The following is a 27,668-nucleotide window of genomic DNA, read 5'->3' on the forward strand; positions in this document are numbered from 1 at the left end:
GCTCGCTCTTGGTGCTTGATGTCACACCGTTTATCTGTGATCATTATTGATATTATTAGTGGTAGTAACTGATCAACTGCAAGACAGTTTGTTATGTGCGGTCAACATGCCAGCATCCATGAGGGGCGACCCGCTCAATGTCAAATTAAACAGCTTTTATTGAGGTCAGTATCTGACTGGAGTCATCATCTAATGTGAGTGTACATCATTTTAAACATATTTGTGTGCTATTGTGTTTATTTGTAACACTTTTTAAATGAGCTTAATACAGTGACAGAGTGGAGCACAACACAACCAAATGAGCAAATAAATGCTGAAACACAACAGAAATAATCCACAACACAAGATGTTCCGAGAAGAAATATGTATAAAAATGCTGTTCTTTGTATTTGTCCTGAAGTGCTCTGGATGATGTATATCTGTTTTTTGTTTTTTTATTTTCTCGAAGCCGTACTGCTTTGACCAGGGACCTTCTCTTGTATTGTCTTGCAGTGGGACGCTTCGCATCGGGGTCCTGATCACCCTGTCTGGGATTATTGTGAGATAACCTGCTGCCTGTACATTATAACTTACCATCTGCCAAACTATAAAATAACATTTGTTAATAATTATTTTATGATGTATTGAATTGAACAAACACAAATACTAATAATTTGTAATGATTACTGCCCATATTAACAGTTTAGATTTTCATTTGATTCAGTGATTGGTTGCTTTTGTAACTTAGTTTGATTGTAAACAATACCTACTCGAAAATAATGATTATTCATTTGCAGTTTATTTATTGGTGTTTTCTCAAGTACTGTTTTCTGCTATGGCAGGGGTCGGGAACCTCACCATTCACCAACACATCATTGTTTGAAACTTTCTAGATATAATTTTCCTGCAGAAAGTGTGGGTATGATTGCAAAGCTTCCTTTCTCCTGAATATGTCGTACAGCCTACTCCTGGTGCACAAGGTTTTAAATGAACACCTGCCAAATGCGGATTATTCATGTACAGTGGCGGGTAATTTTGCTGATCTACCAGCACCTTTGCAGGGCGACCTGTGAGACTTCTCGGCAAAAATACAAAGCAAAAGTATTCACTGACCCTCGGCAGGAAGGTTGAAAATATAATCGATATCATGATATTTTTTAAGCCGATTATCTTTCAAATATTTTTTACATATCGCCCAAAAGGGAAGTGAACTTTTCTATGAACAATTGTAAAATTAAGTAATTTTATGGAGACCCATACAAACACGTGTACACAATTCAATATTACAACATGTTACCCATTAATTGTTGCATATTTGTTTTCTTTTTGTGTTTTTGAGTAGTCTATGGGCATAATAAACATTTTATTTTATTGAAAATCTTATTAGTTAAAACTTAAATTATTAGTTTGAGCTTTGGCTCTTCCGAATCAGAGAACAATTAATGGTGCCATACCCAAAATCCTCTCACACCACAGATTTCAGCTATGAAATAAAGGTTCAGGGTCCGACATGTGGTCACTTTGTGGTGAGATGAGCCCGTGCCATGCCTTTAAATGAAGTGTCCATTCAATGTAAAATGAGGAAATCACGATTTATCAAATGTATCTGATGATGTCATCATTAAACTGATTTGGATTTTATGAAACTTCAGACATTTTATATTTAAACAGATTTTATATTCATGCAATACTGTGAATAAGAATGTCTATGGTGTGAAAATCATCTATTATTAAACTGGGGTATATCGTGAAACTGTTAAACCGTTACATCCCTACTGGAGATAATGCAACTATTACAGAAACCATCTTCAACATCATTACAGCAGAGAAATGCAGACCTACAGACACTCTTGCATCATTTACCAGTGATGCTGCTTCTGTTATGATCCGTAAGATTTGAACATTTCACTTTTATTTGAACAGCAGTTTTGATATAGAATTGATTTTTACTGTCAAGGCAAGAAAACTGAAGAAAGAGACTAAAAGACCTTTTCCCTGAATCACTGTCACTGTCCACTGTGTTCCCCATCGAATAAAAAGGGAAAGTCTTACCCAACCAAATACTGCAAAACCATTTCAACAATATTTTGGTTATTTCAAGCAAGCAGCACCTTTTTTTGCCAATGTGTGAACGGCTTGTAACACAACTTATAAAATGAGTCCTTCACAGACTTCCTAGTTTGCCTATTAAAGCCTGTAGACTGATTTTCATGTGAAGGGAGCGGGTCGCTTTTGCCGGGAAAATCAAATATATGTGACGTTTATATGCACTCCCGAGAGCCTCAGTGCTTCTCTTCACTATTCAACAGTAACAACAAACTGCAACACTAGATAACATTATCTTACAGATGAATCCAGCAAACGTCCCAGCACAACACCGACTCCAACACAAACTCAGAGTAAGCCAAAAAAACATTGATCTACTGAATCCCGTCTGGCTAAGCGGGAATGTGATCGTGGTCGAGTGAAAACTAGAGTGAAAATCGGCAGGGCATTTGATTCCTGGATGGACCTTCATTCGGTTTTGGGGATCAAAAGTGACCCTGAATTGGTGTTTTTCTTATTGGACAGGTAAACTTACATAACTGCAAAGCATGTGACATATTGTGCCATAAGGATTGATCTGTGTCATTTCAGCTAAACTACAATAACTCATGAAATGAATGCTAGACAATGTTCAAGATAATGCAAAAAAACACATTCATTAGTGTAACGTAACTTGGTTATACAGAAAATATATATCATCTATTATTATAAAACAATAGTGCATCCATATATCAAAATTACATTTGTGATGAATCACATCAATACTGAATTGTGTCAACATATTTATAATGTACAGTCTATTTTATAAACAGCTACTGTCATCATCCACCACATTTAGCTAACAGCTATTGATAAAGATGGCTAGCTAGCTAACGCTGACATCGGCTATCGTATAAATGCAGTCAATGTATCATGCAAAGAAAAGTGATTATTCAAACTACAGTCTCACATAGTCAGACCGATATCCACACTTTGTTTTAGCCCTGTTCCAGCACTGGAGAGTCAAATATAATATACAAAGTTTGTAAAACAATCATAACTGAGTAATTTTAATTATGCTACCTCATCTGTCAGCATGATGCAGGTGAATCACATTCAGTATCTTTGTACGTTAGAGAGGGGGGTATAATCCCACTTTCCCCCCCAAAAAATGTTCAAACTTTTGTGTCTTACATGACACTAATCTAGGAACTGAGTCTCATATTTTGTGACATGCAGACCAATGAAAGTGTGCAGAATACACTGAAAATGTAATTGAAATGTTTATATATGTGCAAAATGCTTCAAAAAACACCTTCCCTTTGAATGCCCCCGCAGAGTGAGTTATGTCCACACGCAAAATATCAAAAGAATGCAAAATCTGTTTTTTGTCTACTGTACTGTATTTGTTTCACTTCGTTTTTTATACATAGTGTGATGTTCAAAAGAAAGGTCTATGATGATTCAATGTCTGAACTTTATTAATATCAGCTTTCTCAAAACGAGGTAACACGTAACTCCCCAGTTCAACGCCTAGCGCATCTTTCCCAATAGTTTAGCACCACAGCTCCCCCATAGGGTTACTTAGTCATTACATGACACATAGCTATATAAATAAATTGTCATAAATCATCAATACTGTTTATCTGTACACTGTGTGTGTGTGTGTGTGTGTGTGTGTGTGTGTGTGTGTGTGTGTGTGTGTGTGTGTGTGTGTGTGTGTTTGGTGGTTTTATTAGGTTATACACTAGTAGTTACGAAGGTATTATGCTATAAAAAGAGACCATTTAGCTCATTTAATAATGCTGTTGCAGCTTTGTTGTTTTGGTAACAGACATCTCTGCTTCATTCTGTACATGCACACTACATCATATCCCATTGTAAATGCAGCCTCCAAATTACAATGTACACGTGAGGGCTCTTTCTCTCCATGAAACATAGGGTATGTACATCTACATCGCAATCAATACAATCTATAAATATCTTTTACTGCATTATACATCTTTCAAGTATGTGATGAAAATCTCTAGTGTCCTTGTAATTCAAACGTACATACTATTTTTTTTAAATGTAAATATCCCAAATGTTTCTGTGAGGGTTAGGTTTAGGGGATAGAATATATATAATAAAAATCATTGTGTCTATGGAGAATCCTCAGAATGATATGAGTAACAATGTTTGTGACTGTGTGTGTTTACAGGTTTAATATATGTACATCTCTGATGTCTGTTTTAGATCTTTTCATCTGGAAACAACATCTACTAAACATCTTAAATATCAGATTTACAACATTCTAGATCATAAATGTCTCAAATACATCTGCTGAATGTCTTACTGACATTCAAGACAATATTTGTCATATTATAGACATATTGCAGATGAGCAAACAATGTAAAATAGATGTTGTTAAGATGTAAACACACATCAAATAGATGTCTGGTTGATGTACTTGTGCTATCAGGGATAGTTTGTAGAGTATAAAAATCATTATGTCTATGGAGAGTCCTCATTATGATAGGAGTACCAACATATATGTGTGTGTGTGTGTGTGTGTGTGTGTGTGTGTGTGTGTGTGTGTGTGTGTGTGTGTGTGTGTGTGTGTGTGTGTGTGTGTGTGTGTGTGTGACAAACACATTGCCACCTAATGTAAACAAAGATGCTGGACTGGAATGATCACATTTCCCTGATGTGTTGACTGCATATAGGAGAGCTGTTGATGTTTTGCGACAATTTGACTGTCTGTTTCAATGAGCGTACTGTGTGCTTGAAAAGACTATTGAGTTTATGTTTGAGTTACTTATGATTGACAACAGAATGATCACCTAATGTAAACAGACATGGCTGCGAGGATCAGTGATCCCAATTTTGTGTTGACTGTTTGTATACGAGCTGTAAACTTTTATAGTGGTAATTTTGTGAGCATTTGGATGTCTATGTCATAAAATAATCATACCATGTGCTTGAAAAGACTGTATGAGTATCAGTTTGTGTGAATATGATTTACAGGCACTTTGGCAGAGCAGTTTAGTGTTGGCATGAAAACCGATTTGAATCTGACAGCACTGACTGCTGCAGAAACACAAATGTGTGACGCTACTCTAAGGGTGCCAGTCATAAACCATCACAAATATGCACCAGTAAGTGTGAAAGGGTTAGGTGACAGAATGTTCTTTTGAATTGTTTTCCTAAAATGAGTAAAAATAATATTCTATATAAAATGTAATGATTACAAAAAAGTCCTCATTCTAATGAAACATTAAAAATATATGTCTTCTGTGTGTATTTGTTAAGGATTTCAATTTTTTAAAAGGAATAAATACAGGTGCATTTCAGTGAATTCACTGACCATTCAATAAATTCAAGACCAATTAGGGCCTGGGTTTAAGGGGTTAATATGGGTATAAACAGGGTTTTACAGCTCAACATACTTAAGTTTGTGCAGTGTGCAGTTTGGATCGTTGAGTCTTTCAGAGAGCAGCCTGACTCCTGATTCTCCTGGGTGATTGTAGCTCAGATCCAGCTCTTTCAGGCGTGAGCGATTTGATCTCAGAGCTGATGCCACAGAACAACAGCCTTCCTCTTTCACCATACAGCCAGATAATCTACAAACACACATACATAACAGTCAGATAACCTACAAACACACATCAGCATTTACCAGAGCCATATTAACCTGTAGCTCAAGACTGGTTGCCACTGAAGCTAAGCAGGGTTGAGCATGGTCAGTACCTGGATGAGAGACCTCCTGGGGAAAACTACGTTTGTGATTGGAAGAGAAATTAGGGAGGCCAGCAGGGGGTGCTCACCCTGTGGTCTGTGTGGGTCTTAATGCCCCAGTATAGTGAAGGGGACATTATGCTGTAAAAAGACACTTTCCTTTGGATGAGATGTTAAAAACAGATCCTCACTCTCTGTGGTTATTAAAAACATCCTAGAGCACGTCTTGTAAAGAGTAGGGGTATAACCCTAGTGTCCTGGCTAAATCCCCCCTATTGGCCCTTCTCAATCATGGCCTCCTAACAATCCCCAGCCACTAATTGGCTCTATAACTCTCTCCTCTCCACCAATAGCTTGTGTGGGGTGAGCATACTGGTGCACAATATCTGCCATCGTATTATCCATGTGGATGCGCACACTAGTGGTGGTTGAGGAGAGTTCACTGTGTAAAGTGCTTTGATTATAGTGTCAGAAAAGCGCTATATAAATTAGTTCATTCAACAGTCAGATAATCTAAAAACACACACATCAACAGTAAGAAAATCCACAAACACACACATAAAAAGTCAGATAAACTACATTTACATTTAGTCATTAAGCAGATGCTTTTATCCAAAGTGACTTACAAATGAGGAATATAAACACTTTGTCATATAAAAGTAAATAGTACCTGCAGGATCACACTGCCAAGTTCTAAGTGTTGCTATAATAGTAAACTAAAACAGAATAAAGAGACAGATAAGGATTTTTGTAAAACAGAACGGCAGGTGGTTGAAAGCTCATTCCACCACCAGGGGACAGAGAAAGCGAATGAATGTGAAGTGCCTAATTGTGATGGGACCACCAGGTGTAAGAGGGCGCTGTTCCACTGTTTGTCCTCAGGTGCATAGCCAGTGGAGTAAGACCAAGAGGGGTATGATGTGAGCCCTCTTTGGTGGGTTGAAAAACAGACGTGCCACCGCATTCAGGACCATCTGAGGTGGCTTGATAGCACTAGCTGGAAGGCTATCCAACAGAACACTGCAGAAGTCCAATCTTGAAATAACCAGAGCTTGGAACAGGGACTGCGCAGCATATTCAGATAGGAAAGGTGTAATAGAGGGGTTTTAGTTTTAGACACTAATTCGGATTGATTCGAAACGCTGCAGACAGTCGGTCAGAACTGTGTGTGATGACACTTATTTGAAGAGAATCACCATGCAGTTTCCAAGTTCTTTCAATGAGTTTACTGAAATTCACTTTGTTGGGCATACATATGTGTGGTTTTTATATGTACGCACACCATATCCCATATCCCTAAAACTCAAAAGTACTACCAAAGAACAGTAATTAAACTAACTAGAGTGAAGTTAGCGAACTGTTCACTCTAACTTGCTATCTTGCCTCTGCTCAACGCTCATGTTGGGTTTTCACTTCAGACATGTGAGGCTGCAGTAACAAGCAATCTGATTGGTCAGAATTCTCCATCATGTCTGAGAATACCTGGGCCTTTTGAACAGCCGCCCCCGAATTCAGTGATTGAATCCGCCCATTTCACAAAAGGTCGACTTATAACATCAGTCCTCATCAGGTAAAGCTGGAAGGTGGATATGTCGAGCTACAGGTCGTGTATACATCCTTCCTTTAACCTCCACATTGGCTGACCTTACTCTGCCATCGGTGCCCGGGAATGCTTGGGTAATCTTTCCTACTGGCCAAAGGGCCCGTGGTAATTGAGGATCGACGATCATGACCACATCACCAACCTGTAAAGCCTCTTTCTCTGATTTCCACTTTTGCCGGGCTTGGAGACTAGGTAGATAATACTTTAAGAAGTGCCTCCAGAAGTGATCCGCAAGCAGTTGGCTGTGTCGCCAGCGCCGTCAACTCAGTGCCTTGGACTCCTGATAGACCACCTGGGGCAATGATGCATCCCGCCGTCCTATGAGGAAACAATTGGGGGTAATTGGGTTAGGGTCAGCAATGTCTGAAGATGTGTAACCAAGTGGTTTTGAGTTGAGGATCCCTTCAATCTCAATTAAGACTGTTCTTAGCACTTCTCCAGTAACACTCTGTGCACCAATGGTAACTCGGAGGGCTGTTTTGATTGAGCGGATCTCTCTTTCCCAGCATCCTCCGAAGTGAGGCGCTCCTGGAGGATTGAAGACAAACTTGATTTGCTGATTAGCAAGGTGATGCTGTAGCTCATGATGCAGAGCAGCGAAGGATTCATTCAACTCTCGTTCTCCCCCTTTGAAATTGGTTCCCTGGTCACACAACAACTCATAGGGTTTCCCGCGGCGAGCAACAAAGCGTCTCAAGGCCATCAAGAACGAGTCTGAGTCGATGCTAGTAAGAACATCGAGATGGACAGCTCTGGTGGTCAGACACTTAAACACTATGCCCCACCTTTTTTCATTACGGCGTCCAATCTTGATTAGAAAAGGTCCAAAACGGTCCAGAAAGCTGGTTTGAAAATTCGCTGTCTGGCGAGAGGCAGGTCTGCCATACAGGGTGCTTCTGGGCGTCCTCTCCATTTCCTGCACTCCACACAGTGCCGTTGATGTCGCCGGACTGCTTCACAACCTCGTAATATCCAGTAGGTCCTCCTTATTTCAGCGAACACTCGTTCTGGTCCAGGGTGGTGCAATCTCCCATCGTAATCCTTAATGATTAGTCTGGTGATAGGATTTTGAGGTTCAAGGATGATTGGATGTACAGCATCCATTTCCAGCTCATTACAATGGTGCAAGCGCCCTCCTACTCTGATCAACCCTGAAGCAGTATCAAATTCAGGGGACAGAGAAGCCAATCTGCTTGTGGCTAGAACTGGCCTGCCTGATTTCAGCTGGTTTACCTCAGAAGGGATGGACTCAATCTGTGCTTGACAAAGTATTGTTTGCTCGATATCTAGTAGTGTCAGCGCATGCAATGTGTGCTGCCCCATGAAGATGCTGGCAACAAGCCTCTATGAACTCTGTTAATGTTTTATACTGTTGGGGGTTTGGCAAGGGTGTAGTTGTTGTTGCCAACCCACAGAATGCAGACTGCCTTAACTCACTCTTCCACTGTTCAAGGTGTAAGGATGGTTGTTCAGGCCAGCCCTCTGGTGGCAGTTTGAGGAAGGCAAGGCAAGGCAAGGCAAGGCAAGGCAAGGCAAGGCAAGTTTATTTATATAGCACATTTCATACACAATGGTAATTCAAAGTGCTTTACATAGAAGAGATTAAAATAAGATTAAAAAATTAAAAATAAGAATAATTGAAACAGTTTAGAATAAAATAAAATAAAATACAGTACAAACAGTCGGACACACAGTGGCACAGTGCTCATTCAGTAAATGCACAGCTAAACAGATGTGTTTTGAGTCTGGATTTGAATGTGACTACTGTAGGAGCACATCTGATCTCTTCTGGAAGCTGGTTCCAGCTGCGGCTGGCATAAAAGCTAAAAGCAGACTCTCCTTGCTTAGAGTGAACCCTTGGTATTTCTAGCTGATGTGATCCTAATGATCTGAGTGATCTGTTGGGTTTATATTCAGTGAGCATATCTGCAATATATTGAGGTCCTAGCCCATTGAGTGATTTATATACCAGTAATAATACTTTAAAATCAATCCTAAATGTAACTGGGAGCCAGTGTAAAGACCTGAGGACTGGTGTGATATGTTCATATTTTCTGGTTCTGCTCAGAATCCTGGCAGCAGCGTTCTGTATGAGCTGCAATTGTCTTATGGTCTTTTTGGGAAGGCCAGTGAGGAGTCCATTACAATAATCCACCCTGCTGGTGATGAAAGCATGCACAAGTTTCTCTAGGTCTTGACTGGAAACAAAACATCTAATTCTTGCAATATTTTTCAGATGATAGTATGCTGATTTAGTTATTGCTTTGACATGACTACTGAAACTAAGGTCTGACTGTAGAGACACACCAAGATTCCTGACTTGATTTTTAGTTGTATGACCCCTAGCGTCAAGGTATGCATTCACCTTGAGAACTTCATCTTTGTTTCCAAACACAATGACTTCAGTTTTGTCTTTGTTTAACTGAAGAAAGTTTTGGCACATCCAACTGTTTAATTCATCAATGCATTGGCACAGGGAGTCAATGGGGCTGTAATCGTTAGGTGATAGGGCTAAGTAGATCTGTGTGTCGTCTGCATAGCTGTGGTAAGCAATTTGGTTCTCTCTCATTATTTGGCTCATTGGGAGCATATACAGGTTGAACAGGAGTGGCGCAAGAATTGAGCCTTGAGGGACTCCGCATGTCATGGACGTCCACTCAGACTCATGGTCTCCTATACTCACAAAATAACCTCTCCCTTCTAAGTATGACCTGAACCATTTTAGGACCATCCCAGAAAGCCCCACCCAGTTTTCCAGCCTGTCAAGAAGTATGTTGTGATCGACAGTGTCAAATGCAGCACTGAGGTCGAGTAGTACCAGTACTGATAATTTGCCTGTATCAGTATTTATGCGAATATCGTTTATTATTTTTATGAGCGCTGTCTCTGTGCTGTGATGCGATCGGAAACCAGATTGAAAATTGTCAAAGTATCCATTTGAGTTCAAGAATTTGTTCAGCTGATTGAAGACAACTTTTTCAATAATCTTGCCTATGAAAGGAAGATTTGAGATCGGTCTATAGTTGCTTAATATGGTCTTATCCAGATTGCTCTTTTTCAAGAGGGGCTTGACAACTGCAGTTTTCAGGGAGTTTGGAAAACTCCCAGAGAGAAGTGAAGAGTTTATCACTTCAAGGAGATCTGCTTCTAAACAGTTGAACACACTTTTGAAAAAAGATGTGGGAAGTGCATCAAGGGCGCAGGTTGATGTTTTAAGGTGCTGAACGGTTTCTTCCAACATTTTGCCATCAATTTCTTTGAAATCAGACATAGGAACTACTTTCTCAGGTTGTGGTTTGATTTGTCTGACCCCAGCACAACTCAAGGATGTGCTGATCACCTTTCTGATATTATTGATTTTTCAGAGAAGAAAGAAGCAAACTCACTGCACTTGCTGTCTGAGAGCATTTCACTGGGAATCTGGCTTGGGGGTTTGTCAGTCTCTCTACAGTCGCAAAAAGAGTGCGTGTGTTGTTTAAGTTGCTGTTTATAATATTCGAGAAGAAAGTCTGTCTAGCTTTGCCTAGTTCCATATTAAAAGCATGGATGCTGTCTTTGTAGATGTTATAATGGACTACAAGTTTTGTCTTCCGCCACATGCGCTCTGCTTTTCTGCATTGTCGTTTCATATTTTGCACTGCTGTTGAGTTTCTCCAAGGTGCTTTTTGTCTGCCACTCTTCTTCCTGACTTTCACAGGAGCAATATCATCAATTACACTTTTAACTTTTGAGTTAAAAGAATCAAGGAGAAAATCAACAGAGTCAGCAGATATACTTGGTGTTAAAGATATAGCCTTCATAAATAGTACACTAGTGTTCTCATTTAAGCATCTCTTCTTGACAGACACAGATCTAGCTTCAATGGCAGGAGAGATCAATATATCAAAGAAAACACAGAAATGATCAGACAGTGCTACATCCTTAATAACAATCGATGAAATGTTTAGACCCTTACTGATAAGTAAATCTAGAGTGTGTCCATGATTGTGTGTGGGTCCATGTACATGCTGAGTCAGATCAAAAGTTTTTAAAACAGTTATGATTTCTTTTGTCATATTGTTTTCTGCATTATCTATGTGAATGTTAAAGTCTCCAGCAATGGCAAAACAGTCAAACTCTGAGGTAATTGTTGATAACAGTTCTGTAAAGTCCTCAGCAAAGGCTGGAGAGTATTTTGGAGGCCTGTAAATAATGATAAGTAAAATGCGTGGAGCACCTTTTAACACACTACCCAGATATTCGAAAGACGGGTAATTCCCTAATGATATTTGCTTACATTGATAGACATCTTTAAAAAGAGCTGCTAAACCCCCACCTCTCCTAACTTCTCTGCAGACACTCAAATAAGTAAAGTTAGGAGGGGATGTTTCATTAAGGATTGTTGCACTACAGCTGTCTTCTAGCCAAGTTTCATTTAGAAACATAAAATCCAGGTTGTATGTGCTTATTAAGTCATTGACTAGAAGTGATTTATTTTTAAGTGAGCGGATGTTTAAAAGTGCTAACTTAACAGTTTTTGTCCCCACAGCAATCTTAGTTTGGCGTGTAATAGGCACCAGATTAGATGGGTTTGCTGTACGGCTTTTGAAGGCCTTAGACTTTCTATGATGTAATCGAACAGCAATAGAGATTGATACAGGCACACTGGGTTCCCGCTTGTTTTGTAAACATTTGAGAAAGTTACTGTTATCATAGCGGGGACCCAACACATATCACTGAGAGCTGGTATCAGTTGTTTTTGGTTCACCTCGAGCAGATGGAGGAGGGTGTGAGCCCTGCCGTTGTGGCAGAGGACGAAGAGCTCTCACAGGAGGAGGGGGAGGGCGAGCTGGGCCCGCAGGTGCTTGAGGGGCCTGACGTTTTTTGCTTGATATCTGAGGGCTTGCAGCAAAAGAGTGGGATAGTTTGGTTCCAGCATACACCAGTTCTTCCATTTTCTCTGAGAAACACAGATGTGGAGATGCTGGAGAGAGGGATAACGTGTCTGGTGAGAGGGGCTGTAATATGCTGTCCTGGTTTCCCTGGGTGTGTTCCAGAAAGTCGTCCTTGGGTGCTGAATCTTGGAGCAGTTCTAATATGTCACAGTCTGTCTGTGATGAACTTTGTGGGCAGGGCTCAGATGAGATTGTGTCCATGAGCAGAAATTGTTGTGGCTGAGTGGTGTTATCATTGTCCTTGTGTGATTTGTCAACTGCATGTCCATTCAGGTGCTGAAGTGAAGTCCTGTGGTCATTCATACTGTGTCCAGGCGTGTGTGTGCCATTCAGATTGAGTGGATTGCCACACACTGCAGAAGGATGATTGAGGGAGAAATAGATATTGTCCTTTAGCACTCTTGAACCAAGTTTGTTTGGGTGGTGGCCATCCTGTCGAAACAGTTGCCTCTGACTCCAGAAAAGATTGAAGTTGTCAATGAAGTTAACTCCTTTTATGTTGCAGGTTTTTTGCAGCCATGTATTAAGCCCAAGCAACCGTGAAAACCTGTTTGTTCCTCTTGCTGGAAGTGGTCCACTGATGAATGTTTGAACTTTCAGTCTTTTAAGTGTTTCAAAAAGTTCATTGAAATCCTTCTTAAGGAGTTCTGACTGCTCTTTATGAATATCATTCTTCCCCACATGAATGATGAGTCGATTTGCAGTCTTATGTTTCATCAGAATGTTCTGAAGTTCCCTGTTTACATCCGAAGTTGTTGCTTGTGGAAGGCAGCATGTAGTTGTATCCCTGCTGCTAATGTTTCTGATTATGGAGTCACCCACTATCAGAGTCCTGGGCCCGGCTGCGCTCTGAGCTGAATGCCGCTGTCTGCTCGACCTTGAGCGCCAGTTCACATCAGTGTTAGCTACTGGCTGATTCAGTCTGTGTTCGATCACATTCATCACAATTGGGGATTCCTCATTCATTAATACTTCAAATCTGTTCTCAAGATGTATAGGTGGTGGTAGGAAACCAGTGTTTGCAATCCTTGTCAGAGCTGTATCTGGGGTAGAGGATGCTACTGCGGCAATATGAGATTCTCGTGACAATCTGATGTCTCGAGTGCCTTTTGGTCTCGCTCCCTGTTTTTGCCATCGATTTGTAAGTCGATCGGCTTGTTTCTCTACACTCAGTATGGCCTGTCGAGGAGCACTAGATTCATGGGACTCACCGGCTGTATGCTGAGGGCGTCCATGACGAAGCTCTGTTGTGTGTTCCGTCTGGTTTGGTGGTCCTGTAAATAACTTTGTTTCAAGAACTGCAATCCTTTGTAAAAGTCTGTGGCAGTTAGTGCAGCAAGTAGATTCCAGAAGAGGCATTTTTCTCTTATCCTTTTGAATGTAGGCAGTTGTGTTTTCCCTTCCCTGGAATGAAAACTTTCAGTGGGAGGCTGGTCGGATAAAGATTTTTATTTTTATTTTTTTTGTAGTAGTCCAAGCTTTTGAGCACTGTGCCGATTTGTTTAATTAAAATTAGTTAAAATTAGTTGATAAAAGGAGATAAAATATGAAAATATAAAAGCGATAGAGCAAAGCGCGGAGCAGTAAGCAAGAGCGTCCGAACAGGAATGGAGGTCCCTGATTCCACTGACTCCCTTCTATTAAATCATGAAGAGGTTTGCCTGGAGTTACATCATCTGCTGGGTTATCTCCAGATCGTACATATTTCCAGGTAGCAGATGCTGCTAGTTCTTGAATTTCCGCCACTCTTGTCCCCACAAAAACCTTGTAACGACATGAGCTGGATAACAACCAAGTAAGCACTGTTGTGGAGTCTGACCAGAGTGTAACAGAATGGATAAAGATAGTGAGCTCTGTAGAGAGGAGCTTAGAGAGCTGTGCACCATTCAGAGCCGCACATAGCTCAAGGCGGGGTATGGACTGTTGCTTTCGGGGGGCGACGCTAGATCTAGCGGCCAGGAATGCAACTTCCACTTCACCTTTAGTGTTTTCTGTCCGCAGATAAGCCACTGAACCATATGCTTGTTCTGACGCATCGCAGAACACATGTATTTCATGTTTGCAGATCAGGAGATCCAGATGTGGGCTGGAATAACACCTGGGCAGAGATATATTCTCTAGATAACTGAACTCTTTTTCCCATGAGTATCATGAGGCAAGTAGATCCTCTGGCAACTGTGGATCATCCCAGTCACGCTTTTTGTCCCACAGGCGTTGCACCAATATATTTGCCCTGGTGGTGTAAGGGATAATATAACCAAGAGGATCATACTGTCTTGCCAGAACACTGTAGATGTTACGCATTGTCACTGTAGAACAGCTTGTAGCTCGGTGCTTGTATCGCAAAGTGTCAGATTGACAATGCTAGTGCAATCCAAGTGTTGATTCATGGACATTTTGGTGGCCCTGACTTAGCCTATCGGATATTGCTTCTGGGGGAAGGTGATTGATTACTGATGGACAATTGCTTGCCCACTGGCGCAACTCAAAGCCTCCAGCAGCTAGGAGTGTACAGAGCTGGTTAACCAAGTCTTTAGCAGCTTCTGTGGAGGTAAGGCTATGTAGACAATTGTCAACATAAAAAGATGTTTCAATGACCTCTCTGACCTTGTCCCCAGGCTGACTGTGATCTATAACATGCCTTTGCAGTGCATAAGTGCCACAACAGGGACTACATGTCGTGCCAAAGGGTAGCACCTGCCACTGGTACACTTCCGCAGGTTGCTCTGACTTTAGATCCCTCCACAGGAACCGGAGTAAAGACATGTCATCAGGGAGCAGCCTCACCTGATGAAACATCTCACGAATGTCGCTGCTTATGGCTATGGAGTGCTCGCGGAAGCGGAGTAACACAGCCAACAGAGATGGGCCCAATTTAGGACCAGGTAAGAGAAGTTCATTTAGGTTGTGACCCCCATACTGGAATTAACAGTTGTAGATGAACCGGTTTTTACCGTTATGCTGTACCATATGGTGGGGATGTACCACGAATCTTTTGAACTATCAACTTCAACTGATTCTAGTTTCACCACATATCCAGCATCCTTCAGCTTTGTAATCTCAGCTTTGTAGGCCGAAGCCTGCACAGGGTTTTTTAATAGCTTCTGCTCAGTACTTCTTAGTTGTGGCAGAACTGCTTCTTTAGGCATGCACAGATGTGGCATGTTCTGCATCCGAAGGAGTGGTGTGGCATAATGCATGACTCCATCAATGGAAACTCTCACCGTTTTCTCTAGAATTCTGACAGCTTCCTGATCCATCCTGGATTGCATCACCACTTTCTCACTGCGGTAAGGTAACACATCCATCTGCCATAGTTTTTCAACCTGTGCAAATAATTCTGCATTTGGGGAGATAGTAGTAAAGAAGCATTGGTGAGTGTTAAGCCCATGTTTGAGCTCATGTGTGGGGCCTTGAAGCATCCAGCCGAGGCGAGTCTTGACTGCAGCTGGTCCACCTGGTGGACCTAGGTGGACAGGCTCAATTGGCGTAATTAAATGAGGGCAGTCAGAGCCGATCAGCAATACAGGCCGCACTTTGTCCAGCTGCTGCAGCGGGAGTCCTGCTAGATGTCGGTACTTCTTCTGCAAGGAAGCCACCGGGTAGGAATGTTCAGCAAGACCAAGCCTCTCAGCTGTAAAGGCACCTTGAATAAGAAATTTCTTATGTGGGTTGGAGACTGGAGACACTTCAAAGGAAACAGCCGCCCCATGAAGCACCTGCTGATCCTGTTTTACTGTTCGCAGTATCAGGTCTTCTGGATGTCCTTTGAGGTTTAGCTGCTGTGCTGCGGCATGGAGGAGAATGGTTCTCTCAGACCCATCATCCAACACTGCATACACTTCAATGGATTTATTGCCATTTGTGATGACAACTTTACTCACTTTTAGGAGAACCTTACGGCTGTAGACAGGACGATCTACATATAGGATATCTTTTGTGGTGCTCACCAGGCAGGAGTTTTCTTTGGTTTCAGACTCATTACCGGTATCCGCAGCTCGCTCATTCACATCATGCAATATTAGTAGATGTTTCCTGTTGCATGTCTTGCAGAGGGCTTTCAAGGTGCATTTAGATGCATGATGGCTACGGCCGCAGTGCCAGCCGTGATTATTCTTGCGGATCCATGCCTCTTTTTGTTTCCTAGAAGTTCTTTGAAATTCTCACATCCATTAAGGAAATGATTGGCCTACTCACAATAAGGGCAGTATGCATGTAACTTCCCTCTGTAGCTATTTGGGCTATGCTTTGTCTCTGAAGCAGTCATTTTGGGTTCACTGTCCATGACAGATTTCTCAGTACCCAACAGGATTGAGGTGGATTTGCCAGAGAACCTCTGATTGCGGCGGTCATCCCTTCTCTTTGTTGTCTGGTCAGGAGCATAACTACTTATTCTGGGGCTATCATCTTGAACTTGGAGCTCATACTCCAACCAATCAGCAAAATCAAAGAGAGTGGGAATGGTTACTCTGTATGGATGTATATACCTCTTACATCTAGTCTTCAGATCATGAGGAAGTTTACTTTGTAACCTTGACACATGTGAACCACATTCCAACTCAACTGTCCCTTCAGATCCTAGCTGCTCCAACATGCTCACCAAAGAGTGCACGCGTAGTGCGAACAGCTTAAATGCCTTCATGTCTCCCGCTCGGATGCTGGGACCATCGATGACTTCAGCAATGTTCTGTAGAACCAGCTTGTGGGGTTGACCATACATCTTTACAAGAGCTTGCATGGTGTCTGTGTAGGGGTGTATCGAGTTACTGTGTAGGGGTGTATCGAGTTACAGTAACAGTGGCATTGCCACTAACAATGCCTCTTCTAACTTTAAATGATCAGTGAGAATCTGATATTTGAAATGCTCTGTGGCTTCCTCCGGGAGGATGTTTTCTAAAGCCATCTGAAGCATTGAGAACTGTCTTGGATCTGACGATGTCAAGGTGGGTATAGTAGGCTTGTATATCCTCTGTATATCCTCTCCTGATGGTGTGACATTTCAGCCCTTGGTGCAAACTCAGATTGTCGTGGTAGGCGGTACTCTCTCTCACCCGGAAAGGGTTGGTGCCCTGATCTGGCGGTATACTTATCATAATGAGTGGCTTCAGTTGACTGTTCTGCGTGAGTATAGTACCTCTGTGGAAGGACACGACGGCTTGTGTCAGTATGCATCTGTTCATCTTGCTTAGGTGTAAGGGTGAAGCCGCTCATCTGGTCAGTCAACTGCTCAATCTGTACAGATCTGGGTTGCCGTATATCTTTAGAATGCATGGCAGGAATGCTTGTGCATGGTGGAGGCAGACGACTGGCGATTCGTGGCACATTGGTACGAGGGGCTGGTATAGGAGTCACTGATCTGTTGGGAGTCTCCATACTTCTAGTTATATTTTGGATTTCACGCTTTAGTGTGGCATTCTCTGCCTTAAGCCCTTGTAAGGCTTTCAAAATCTCTGGCATATAGTGAATGTGACTGCGAAGCACATCATTCTCATGATGCACATCCTCCAGTGTTTCTTGCCATTCATCCTGTAGAACCAGATCACTTATGTATGAAGGCTGACTTTTTGGCGAGGACGCTCTGGATATATTTTCTGAATTCAATGGAGCATCTCCAATTTCAGTTTCACTGAGACAAGGATTTGGTAGTGATCTCCGCACATGGTCTGATCCATGAACTTGATAATCTGCTAGATATATGCAGGTACCCTTAGCTGTCGTCTGGGTCGGACAACAGAAGGATCTGACTCAGAATGGGACATCATCTCTGGAGTGATTCGCCGATCCGGCTCGAAGGACCAATTGTAATAGAGGGGTTTTAATTTTAGACACTAATTCAGATTGATTCGAAATGCTGCAGACAGTCGGTCAGAACTGTGTGTGATGACACTTATTTGAAGAGAATCACCAGGCAGTTTCCAAGTTCTTTCAATGAGTTTACTGAAATTCACTTCGTTGGGCATACATATGTGTGGTTTTTATATGTACGCACACCATATCCCATATCCCTAAAACTCAAAAGTACTACCAAAGAACAGTAATTAAACTAACTAGAGTGAAGTTAGCGAACTGTTCACTCTAACTAGCTATCTTGCCTCTGCTCAACGCTCATGTTGGGTTTTCACTTCAGACATGTGAGGCTGCAGTAACAAGCAATCTGATTGGTCAGAATTCTCCATCATGTCTGAGAATACCTGGGCCTTTTGAACAAAAGGTCTGAATTTTCTGATGTAATAAAGCACAAACCAGGCAGTTGATGAGATGCGAGTACTAAAATGTAGCTGTTCATCAATTTCTACTCTCAGGTTTCAACTGTCCTGATAGGTCTCACAGTAGTGGAGCACAGATGAACAGTAAAAGATGGGTTTGCTAGGATCACAAGTTCCATCAACAAGTTTAGTCTTGGCCAGGTTGAGATGAAGGTGGTGCAGAGATATGCTGATATAAAATTGAAAAATTGGTATAAAAATGACTTTGATTTTAAAAGTCCTCTTCATCATCCAAAATAAATGCAAATACTTATTTTTTAAATTCCAACTCAACTGTCCCTTCAAGTAAAGAAGTAAAGAAAAGAAAACAATACATATTAAAAATAAACATATTTCAAATTACAAAAGAAAAATAAAACAAAGCATTTTATCATAATTTTTCAGTAAATATAGACAATGACAAATATATTCCTCAGGGTTACATGTTTACTGTGCAACCATTTATTAAGGTCAGTTCACCCACAAATACAATTCTGTCAATACTCGTCCCCGTGTCATTCCAAAATCTCCATCTCCAGAACACAAATTAAGATATTTTTTAATGAAATCTAAAATCTTTCTGTTTCTCCATTGACAGCTTACACAACTAGCATTTTCAAGAAAGGTGGTAAAGACATGATTAAAGTAATCCATGTGTCTCTACTGGTTTAACCTCAATTTATGAACATAATCTACTACATTTACAAAATATTAATCTCCAGCGTGCGTTCATGATAGCACCACAACGCATACATGTTGTATTGATGCAAGAGCAGACGTTGTGTAAACACGTGTTCAAGATTCATATTTTGTAAATAAAGTGGTAAACTATGTTGTAAATACAACACACACTAAGCACTCGTCTGGCTTCATAAATTGAGGATAAACCACTGATTTGGATTTCCTGCCTGACATATTGTAAATACCACAAGCACCCGCCGTGAACAATCTGTCCCTCACGGACTGCGTGACTTCACCACAAGTTTTTTTTTTTTTTGCGGTGACTAACCGACTAATAAAATTTTTAGTCGACTAACGATTAGTTGAATATTATGGGGCAGCCCAAGTCTTTACTACCTTTCTGGGCCTTGAAAGTGGTAGTTGTGTAGCTGTCAATGGAGGGATCAGAAAGCTGTCAGATTTCATTAAAAATATCTTAATTTGTGGTCTGAAGATGAACACAAAGTATTACAGGTTTGGAACGGCCAAACCGTTTTACTCGAGGGTGAGTAAATAATGACATAATTTTATTTTTTGGGTGAACTAACCCTTTAAGTTGTATGAATTGACAACAGAGTATGAGTAGAGCTAAGATGATCAAGAAAAGTGTAGGGGACATACACTCACCTAAAGGATTATTAGGAACACCTGTTCAATTTCTCATTAATGCAATTATCTAATCAACTAATCACATGGTAGTTGCTTCAATGCATTTAGGGGTGTGGTCCTGGTCAAGCCAATCTCCTGAACTCCAAACTGAATGTCAGAATGGGAAAGAAATGTGATTTAAGCAATTTTGAGCATGGCATGGTTGTTGGTGCCAGACGGGCCGGTCTGAGTATTTCACAATCTGCTCAGTTACTGGGATTTTCACGCACAACCATTTCTAGGGTTTACAAAGAATGGTGTGAAAAGGGAAAAACATCCAGTATGCGGCAGTCCTGTGGGCGAAAATGCCTTGTTGATGCTAGAGGTCAGAGGAGAATGGGCCGACTGATTCAAGCTGATAGAAGAGCAACTTTGACTGAAATAACCACTCGTTACAACCGAGGTATGCAGCAAAGCATTTGTGAAGCTACAACAGCAGAAGACCCCACCGGATACCACTCATCTCCACTACAAATAGGAAAAAGAGGCTACAATTTGCAAGAGCTCACCAAAATTGGACAGTTGAAGACTGGAAAAATGTTGCCTGGTCTGATGAGTCTCGATTTCTGTTGAGACATTCAGATGGTAGAGTCAGAATTTGGCGTAAACAGAATGAGAACATGGATCCATCATGCCTTGTTACCACTGTGCAGGCTGGTGGTGGTGGTGTAATGGTGTGGGGGATGTTTTCTTGGCACACTTTAGGCCCCTTAGTGCCAATTGGGCATCGTTTAAATGCCACGGCCTACCTGAGCATTGTTTCTGACCATGTACATCCCTTTATGGCCACCATGTACCCATCCTCTGATGGCAACTTCCAGCAGGATAATGCACCATGTCACAAAGCTCGAATCATTTCAAACTGGTTTCTTGAACATGACAATGAGTTCACTGTACTAAAATAGCCCCCCCAGTCACCAGATCTCAACCCAATAGAGCATCTTTGGGATGTGGTGGAACGGGAGCTTCGTGCCCTCGATGTGCATCCCACAAATCTCCATCAACTGCAAGATGCTATCCTATCAATATGGGCCAACATTTCTAAAGAATGCTTTCAGCACCTTGTTGAATCAATGCCACGTAGAATTAAGGCAGTTCTGAAGGCGAAAGGGGGTCAAACACAGTATTAGTATGGTGTTCCTAATAATCCTTTAGGTGAGTGTATTTCAAGTAAGACTTGTTTGGAAAAATGCAGAAGTTAGTGTTGATTGTATTAATTTGTCAAATTTGAATTGAATTGAACCATTGATTGAAATGGTTAAACTGATACCATCATTACTATGGAATGTAATTTCTGATATGCGCTGTCGATCACAGTTTAGAGAGACCGAATCATTTACGAGAAGACAGATAATACTGCAATGAAAATTACAGTGTTTTTTGAACTTGGATGCATGTAAACCTAACCTCCAAAACCAATTTAGCAATATGTAAAATAACATAATAGGGGCACTTAAAAAATATTATTATTATTATGGTTCTTCTTCTTCTGAGACTCTAATTTTCCAAGAGAAACTCCTCCTAGAGCCTTCAACCTACAACCACCAAACACAGCAAAGATCTTTAGGCTGTAATTCCCTGTAGCAGACTTCCGACTTTCATTCATTTATAAAATATACATCCCATTAGCATAACACCCTAATGGTTTGTTCTCTGTTCTTTGTCAGTCTTTCTTCCAGAGCAAGCCATCAAGAGGTACAACAAGGTCTTGGACTATTTGAAAGGTGGGACAACAAAAACCCAGGCATACTTCAAATGTTGCATGGATAGAAAGACCATTGCTGATACTGCTGCAATTGCGGAGCTCGAAGCTTGTAACAAAGAGGCCTGCAAAAATTTGCGAGACACCTTCCAAAGAGTACAGAAACTGTCTGATTTTGCAGAGCGGTGCAGAGAATTATGCAGACAGGAGCCAGTGCAAAGCACCATTGAAAACAAAAAGAAAGTTGGCTTGCTTATAGACTTTTGTGAGAGACAAAAATAAGCTGTTTATGCATGTGTATGTGTGTTTCTTTGTATGATAAATACCATTCCATGCATGTTCTAGCCCAGTGGCTACACACAGTCACTTTAACCGTTTCATGTTCCATGACTACTGTTTAAAGTCAAGTCATCATAAATATGGCCAAGTGGCTATACACACTGCCACTTTAGCTGTTGCTTGTTCTATGCGTCTTGTTAAAATCAGCAATTGTTCCAGTCATGATGAATAAATATCATGTGCAAGCAAACACTGAAGTCATTTTAAGCTTTTGAGGTTTTTGGTGAAGTTTTAGATGGTAATTCCCATAGAAGTATGCAGTAACACATGAGTCATCACTAGTTACTTACCATGATTATTACAGTAGTTACTAATGAAAAGCTAATCCTAAAGTGTAGAATCTTCTATTGATTCACAAGATATTCACACACACACACACACACACACACACACACACACACACACACACACACACACACACACACACACACACATATGTATATATGAGCTAGGAGACATACATAAAAACATATTTTTTGAGAGGTAGGTTAAATAATGACTCAATATGTTCCAGTAGTCACCATGAACCTAGTGATTCAATGCAGTCCAGAGGAATGCCATAAAATTGACCACAGGACAAGTAAGATCCCGACAACTGCATTTAAAAATCTATTTCTTTAAAATTATTCAGTTGATAAATAGTTCAAGGAGACAGCATAAGCTAATTATTGACAGCTTTCGCAAATCATAAGTCTGCTATGCTATGCTATTACATATTGATAATGTAAACAACGTTGTGTATTCATTTACAGTAGCAGTTAAAATGTTAATGGGGTGCTAGTCATTTGTCCTGCATTAGTTATTGATTAGTTTTGCATGAATTATGAAACTTTTTCAGTAGTTCTCTGGGAAGCTTTCACAAAATAGTAGTAATTCATTAGATAATAGTGAACTACCACTTTCATCTGTGTGCTATTACTTACTAATTCATTAATCAGAGTTTCTTGTTAGTTAATAGTAGTTACTAGATTGTTAATATTGTGTTACACATTTGTTCCTGTGTAGTTATTCATTAACGAAGGAACCTTATTCTAAAGTGTTACCGAGTTTTCTAAAGAGCTGGACATAAATTAATGTTGTGATAATTTTGAACTGTGATGTCACAATCAGAATAACTTGATTCACTTGAGAGGAAACAGACTCGGCAGAGGGAGCCCATCCACAAGTACACAGTAGTTGGCGATCGTTACATCGCCAAGGCCGATAAATCCGATGATATTCTGATATATTTAATTATCAGCATTGGCCGATAAATTTCCCCATTAGGCGAAGAAAATCACCTGCCTGCACGTGAAGCATATGAGACATGTACACAACTAGTCACGGTTTGTTTTGTTGTTACATGCCATCATGTTACATGTCAGACTTGTATCGGTCTATTGGCCACCCTGCTCTCTGGATATCGATATCGGCCATTAAAAACCCCATATTGGTCATCCAATGGTACACAGTAACCATAGCTATGTACCACAATATATTAATATCGTATATTCCAATGTACTTATGAATCTGCAAAGACAAACCTCAGTATTTCCAGTGTACAGTGAGGACTCTTCAGTGCATCAGAGAGCAGCTTCACTCCTGAATCCTGCAGGTCATTGTTACTCAGGTCCAGCTCTCTAAGGGATTTTGATGATTGTAGAACTGAAGACAAAGTTTCACAGCACTGATCATTGAATCTACAAGCTGCAAATCTAAAACAAATGAAGAAAGAATGATAAAAAGCAGTTTTATATAACAAATGGTAATAGCAGAGTGAATGCTCTACAGTTTGAAATGAAGGGTTGTGACAGTCACTGAGCAATTTATTGTTTCATTGTCACAGCTATGAACCACAATATATTAATATCGTACATTCCAATGAACTAATAAATCTGCAAACACAAACCTCAGTATTTCCAGTGTACAGTGAGGACTCTTCAGTGCATCAGAGAGCAGCTTCACTCCTGAATCCTGCAGGTCATTGTTACTCAGATCCAGCTCTCTCAGACTTGAGGAGTTTGAGCTGAGAACTGAGGCCAGTGCTGAACAACTTTGCTCTGTCAGATCGCAGCCCATCAAACTGAGAGAAATGACAAGATAACAGTGTGTTAATATATATGTTTTAGTGAAGGCTTCTCAGCACAGCTGTTGGGAACAAAAAAATATATATGGCCACTGTGTTTGATTGCTCACAGTCGTTTGCTAATTTTTTGAAGCTCTTCTACTGTCAAGACCCAGTCTGGACTGCCCAACTTGTTTTGTTCTGGAGTTCTGTCTGTTTTGGTCTATGTGCGCATTTGTTTTGAGCACATGTCTTTGTTTGTGTTTGTGTCAGCCATGTGCTCTACTTACTCTGCCTCCTCATTCCACCTTGCCACACTTCCTCATCTGATCCTTGTTGTGTTGAATGTCATCACTTGTTCCTCATGTGCTCTCCCTCTACATACTGTGCCTTCTACCATCTTGTGTCTGTTAGATCATTTTGTGAGTTTGGTTAGTCAGTCATTCCTAGTCTGTTTCTCCAGTTGGTGTTTTGTTTATTTTCTTAGTTTCAAATTGGTTCTATTAATTTTACTGTGAGAGTTTTTGGTTTGTATTTTGTTTTCCATAAAAGCTCTTTGTTTAGCATCCCAGCACTTGGGTCCAAATTCCCGCAAAATATCCTGATGTCTAAGAATTTTTGTCTCGAAAACATATTTGAACTTCCCCAAAACAACTCTAATGTATGATGGAAGTGAAGTTAGGTCAATTAAGCAGTTTATTAAAGTTATATATTAACAGCATAATACTTAAACTGTTTATCACACAGTTATAGCCTGTTCATTGTTATGTTAACATTTAAATTTGTGCAAATCCTGATTAATCCGGTCAAACAATTAATTCTAATGAAATAAAATTAAACATATATGATTTATACATAAGCCAAATATTTTTCTCAGGTGCAAAAATCACGAAATAATTCCACAAAGTGACATCAGCCTGCAACACGCTCCAAGTAATCAAGGGTTTAGGTTGTTCCAGTTAAACCCATTGCATGTCTTACAAAAGGTATTGGACACTAGCACAACGTAAGCAGTGACTTACATCAAAGTCCATGTGACAGAGTGAAGTATGCAAGGGGATACAATTTTTAAATGGATGGTAGGCCTGAGCAGCGCACTCCTGAGGCATGAATTAGGCAAATGTGCCACATAATGACGTAGCTATTTCACAGAAGTAATGGCTGGACTGTAAACCATGTCTTTCAGGCAGTTCAAAAGCAATGTTTTCTGTGCGAGAGTGTAACACCCTTTGGGTTGGAATTTGTGCTTTGTAACTTTGCATACCTCTTACATGCACAAACAGCTATAATACACACTAATGGAAAGTGTACAACAGGAACTGTATTGCACTAAGTGCTATTACGATACCAACCGTTACAGAGGGCCGATTACCACATGTAGATGTCCAATGACCAGGAGAGTAATGAAGAGCAGGCAGTTGTACTAAATTGTACTATTTACTAACGTTGAATAACAATAATCAAATACACTGTGTACGTATTCACCGTCAAAGGATTACACAAATGCAAAGAAAATGTACATATGAAGAGCGTAGGCCTGCGCAAAATAATAAACAAAATAAACAATGAATTATTTCAACAGCTTTGAATTTCAAGGATACAGATGTTAGCTGGTCTCGTGATTAGGCAGTGAAAACAATGACTGCAACAGTCCGTGTTAGTCTCTACAGTTCTTTAAGATGTTCAGATGTCCGAATAGCGATGTGAAGTTGGTCGTCGAGATGCAGTCTCAGGCACTGATGTATGATGAATCCTCCGCGATAATAAATGCAGGTGTATAATCTAGGTGGTGTATTACTGAGTATTTATCTCGTTGAGGTATGGCTCTCAAATGTGGTTCTACAATAAACAAATAACGTAATAAGTAACATAAACTGAATAGATGAGCAATTAACACGGAAGAAATGCTGAAACATTACAACTCTATATATGGCTGATCACGTTTGTCACTATTAACATAATATCTCACTCAATCAAGTAACCGCACTCTCATATAACATGAAATATAATGTAGCAGCCATTCATAAAACTAAACAGTGAATAAGTGACAATAATAATATAATGAATACTCAAATGTAACTCACAATCTTCAATGACGCACATTCAAGAATCGTCACTATGGAACTTCAGCGCGAAGTTTAATACCATCCGCTGCCAATCAAGAGCACAAATATTCTTTCCTGCAGTTCACAAAGTGAAGGCGCTGCAGAAAAAGATTTTGATCAATCTTATTTTACTGCTTTACAGGTAAGATTGCAGGACCTCAGGATCCGAACAGAAAAATTGATCCGCTCTCGCGCGATCTCAAATTAAGCCACACCTCCTGACATTCAAATCAATGACCAACATAATAGCTGCACAGCCCTTATAATAATTGAACACAAACTGAACGTGGGCTTTTTTACAGCCGCCCCCAAATTTGGTAGACAAATTTGCCTGTAGTAAATCTACTACTGTACATCATCTAAACCCTGCGGTAAAGCAGGTAATCTAATCAATCGGGCAACTGGTCGAGTGCACGTATGATCTTTAACTTTAACAACAGCAGTTCTAACTGTACTCTCAGAGCTAGGAATGATGGATGAAACAGTACCCACTAGCCAGAGCGCTCTCGGTAGCTGCTCGTCAGCTATAAGGACTACAGTTCCAACTGTAATGTTCTCTCTCTCTCGATTCCATTTCTGATGTGCCTGTAAAGTAGGCAGAAAGTCATGCACGAAATGCTTCCAGAAGTGATCACTGAGAATCTGGCTGTGTCTCCACCTCTTCCGACTGAGCAGATCAGACTCAGGATAGACCATCTGAGGTAATGAGGAGTCAGGCCGCCCCATCAGCAATGAATTAGGAGTCACAGGGTCTGGATCGGCCACATCACTGGAGACATAACCCATAGGTCTTGAATTTAAGATACCTTCTACCTCTACTAAGACTGTCCTCAATACCTCTTCAGTGACAACCTGAGCACCCAGTGTGGTTCGTAGGGCTGTTTTCACAGACCTCACTTCTCTTTCCCAAGAGCCCCCAAAGTGAGGAGCACTGAGAGGATTAAAGCGAAACCGGATCTGTTCTTTGGCTAGTTGTTCTCTGAGAGTGGGTTGTATCTGACTGAAAACCTCTTCCAATTCATGACTCCCCCCTTTGAAATTGGTTCCCTGATCAGATAGAAGCTCGTAGGGCTTTCCCCTACGTGAAATAAAGCGTCTGAGGGACAACAAGAATGAATCAGTGTCCCTATGATCCAGTAGATCAAGGTGAATCGCTCGAGTGGTGAGACATTTATAGAGAATACCCCACCTTTTCTCTGTACGACGGCCTACTTTTATTGTAAGGGGACCAAAACAATCAACCCCAGTAGAATAAAAGGGAGGCTTAAATAACCTAAGACTGAAAGGTGGAATGTCTGCCATCCTTGGAATTTCTGGTCGACCCCTCCACTTATGGCACTCGGGGAAGTAACGCTGATGTTTCTTAACTGCCTCTCTCCCTCGTAAAGTCCAGAACTTTCGTCGTAGCTCGGCAAACACCCGTCCGGGCCCAGGATGAAGTAATTGGGTGTCATAGTGCTTAATGAGGAGTTTCACCACTGGATGAGTCGGAGATAGAATCACAGGATGTAGAACATCTTTGGCCAGGCTGTCACATCTTCTAAGTCTGCCACCCACTCTGATCAGGTTGGAGTCTTTGTCATGCTCAGGTGCAAGTCCTATCAGCC

General features: G+C 40.8%; 1 protein-coding gene across 9 annotated transcripts in view; it reads right to left on the reverse strand.

The window, feature by feature from the left end:
• LOC127650627 (NACHT, LRR and PYD domains-containing protein 3-like) overlaps window positions 1-27,668 on the reverse strand; it is a 710,662-nt gene that overhangs the window by 187,247 nt on the left and 495,747 nt on the right. For all 9 annotated transcript variants that reach the window (XM_052136158.1, XM_052136167.1, XM_052136159.1 and 6 more), the window contains 2 exons: window positions 23,801-23,974; window positions 23,436-23,606 (listed from right to left, as the gene is read on the reverse strand). In XM_052136158.1, coding sequence (XP_051992118.1) covers window positions 23,436-23,606; window positions 23,801-23,974 — 345 coding nt within the window. The remainder of the gene's footprint in view (window positions 1-23,435; window positions 23,607-23,800; window positions 23,975-27,668) is intronic.

The sequence above is a fragment of the Xyrauchen texanus genome, chromosome 10, assembly GCF_025860055.1.
Source record: "Xyrauchen texanus isolate HMW12.3.18 chromosome 10, RBS_HiC_50CHRs, whole genome shotgun sequence".
Lineage (NCBI taxonomy): Eukaryota > Metazoa > Chordata > Actinopteri > Cypriniformes > Catostomidae > Xyrauchen > Xyrauchen texanus.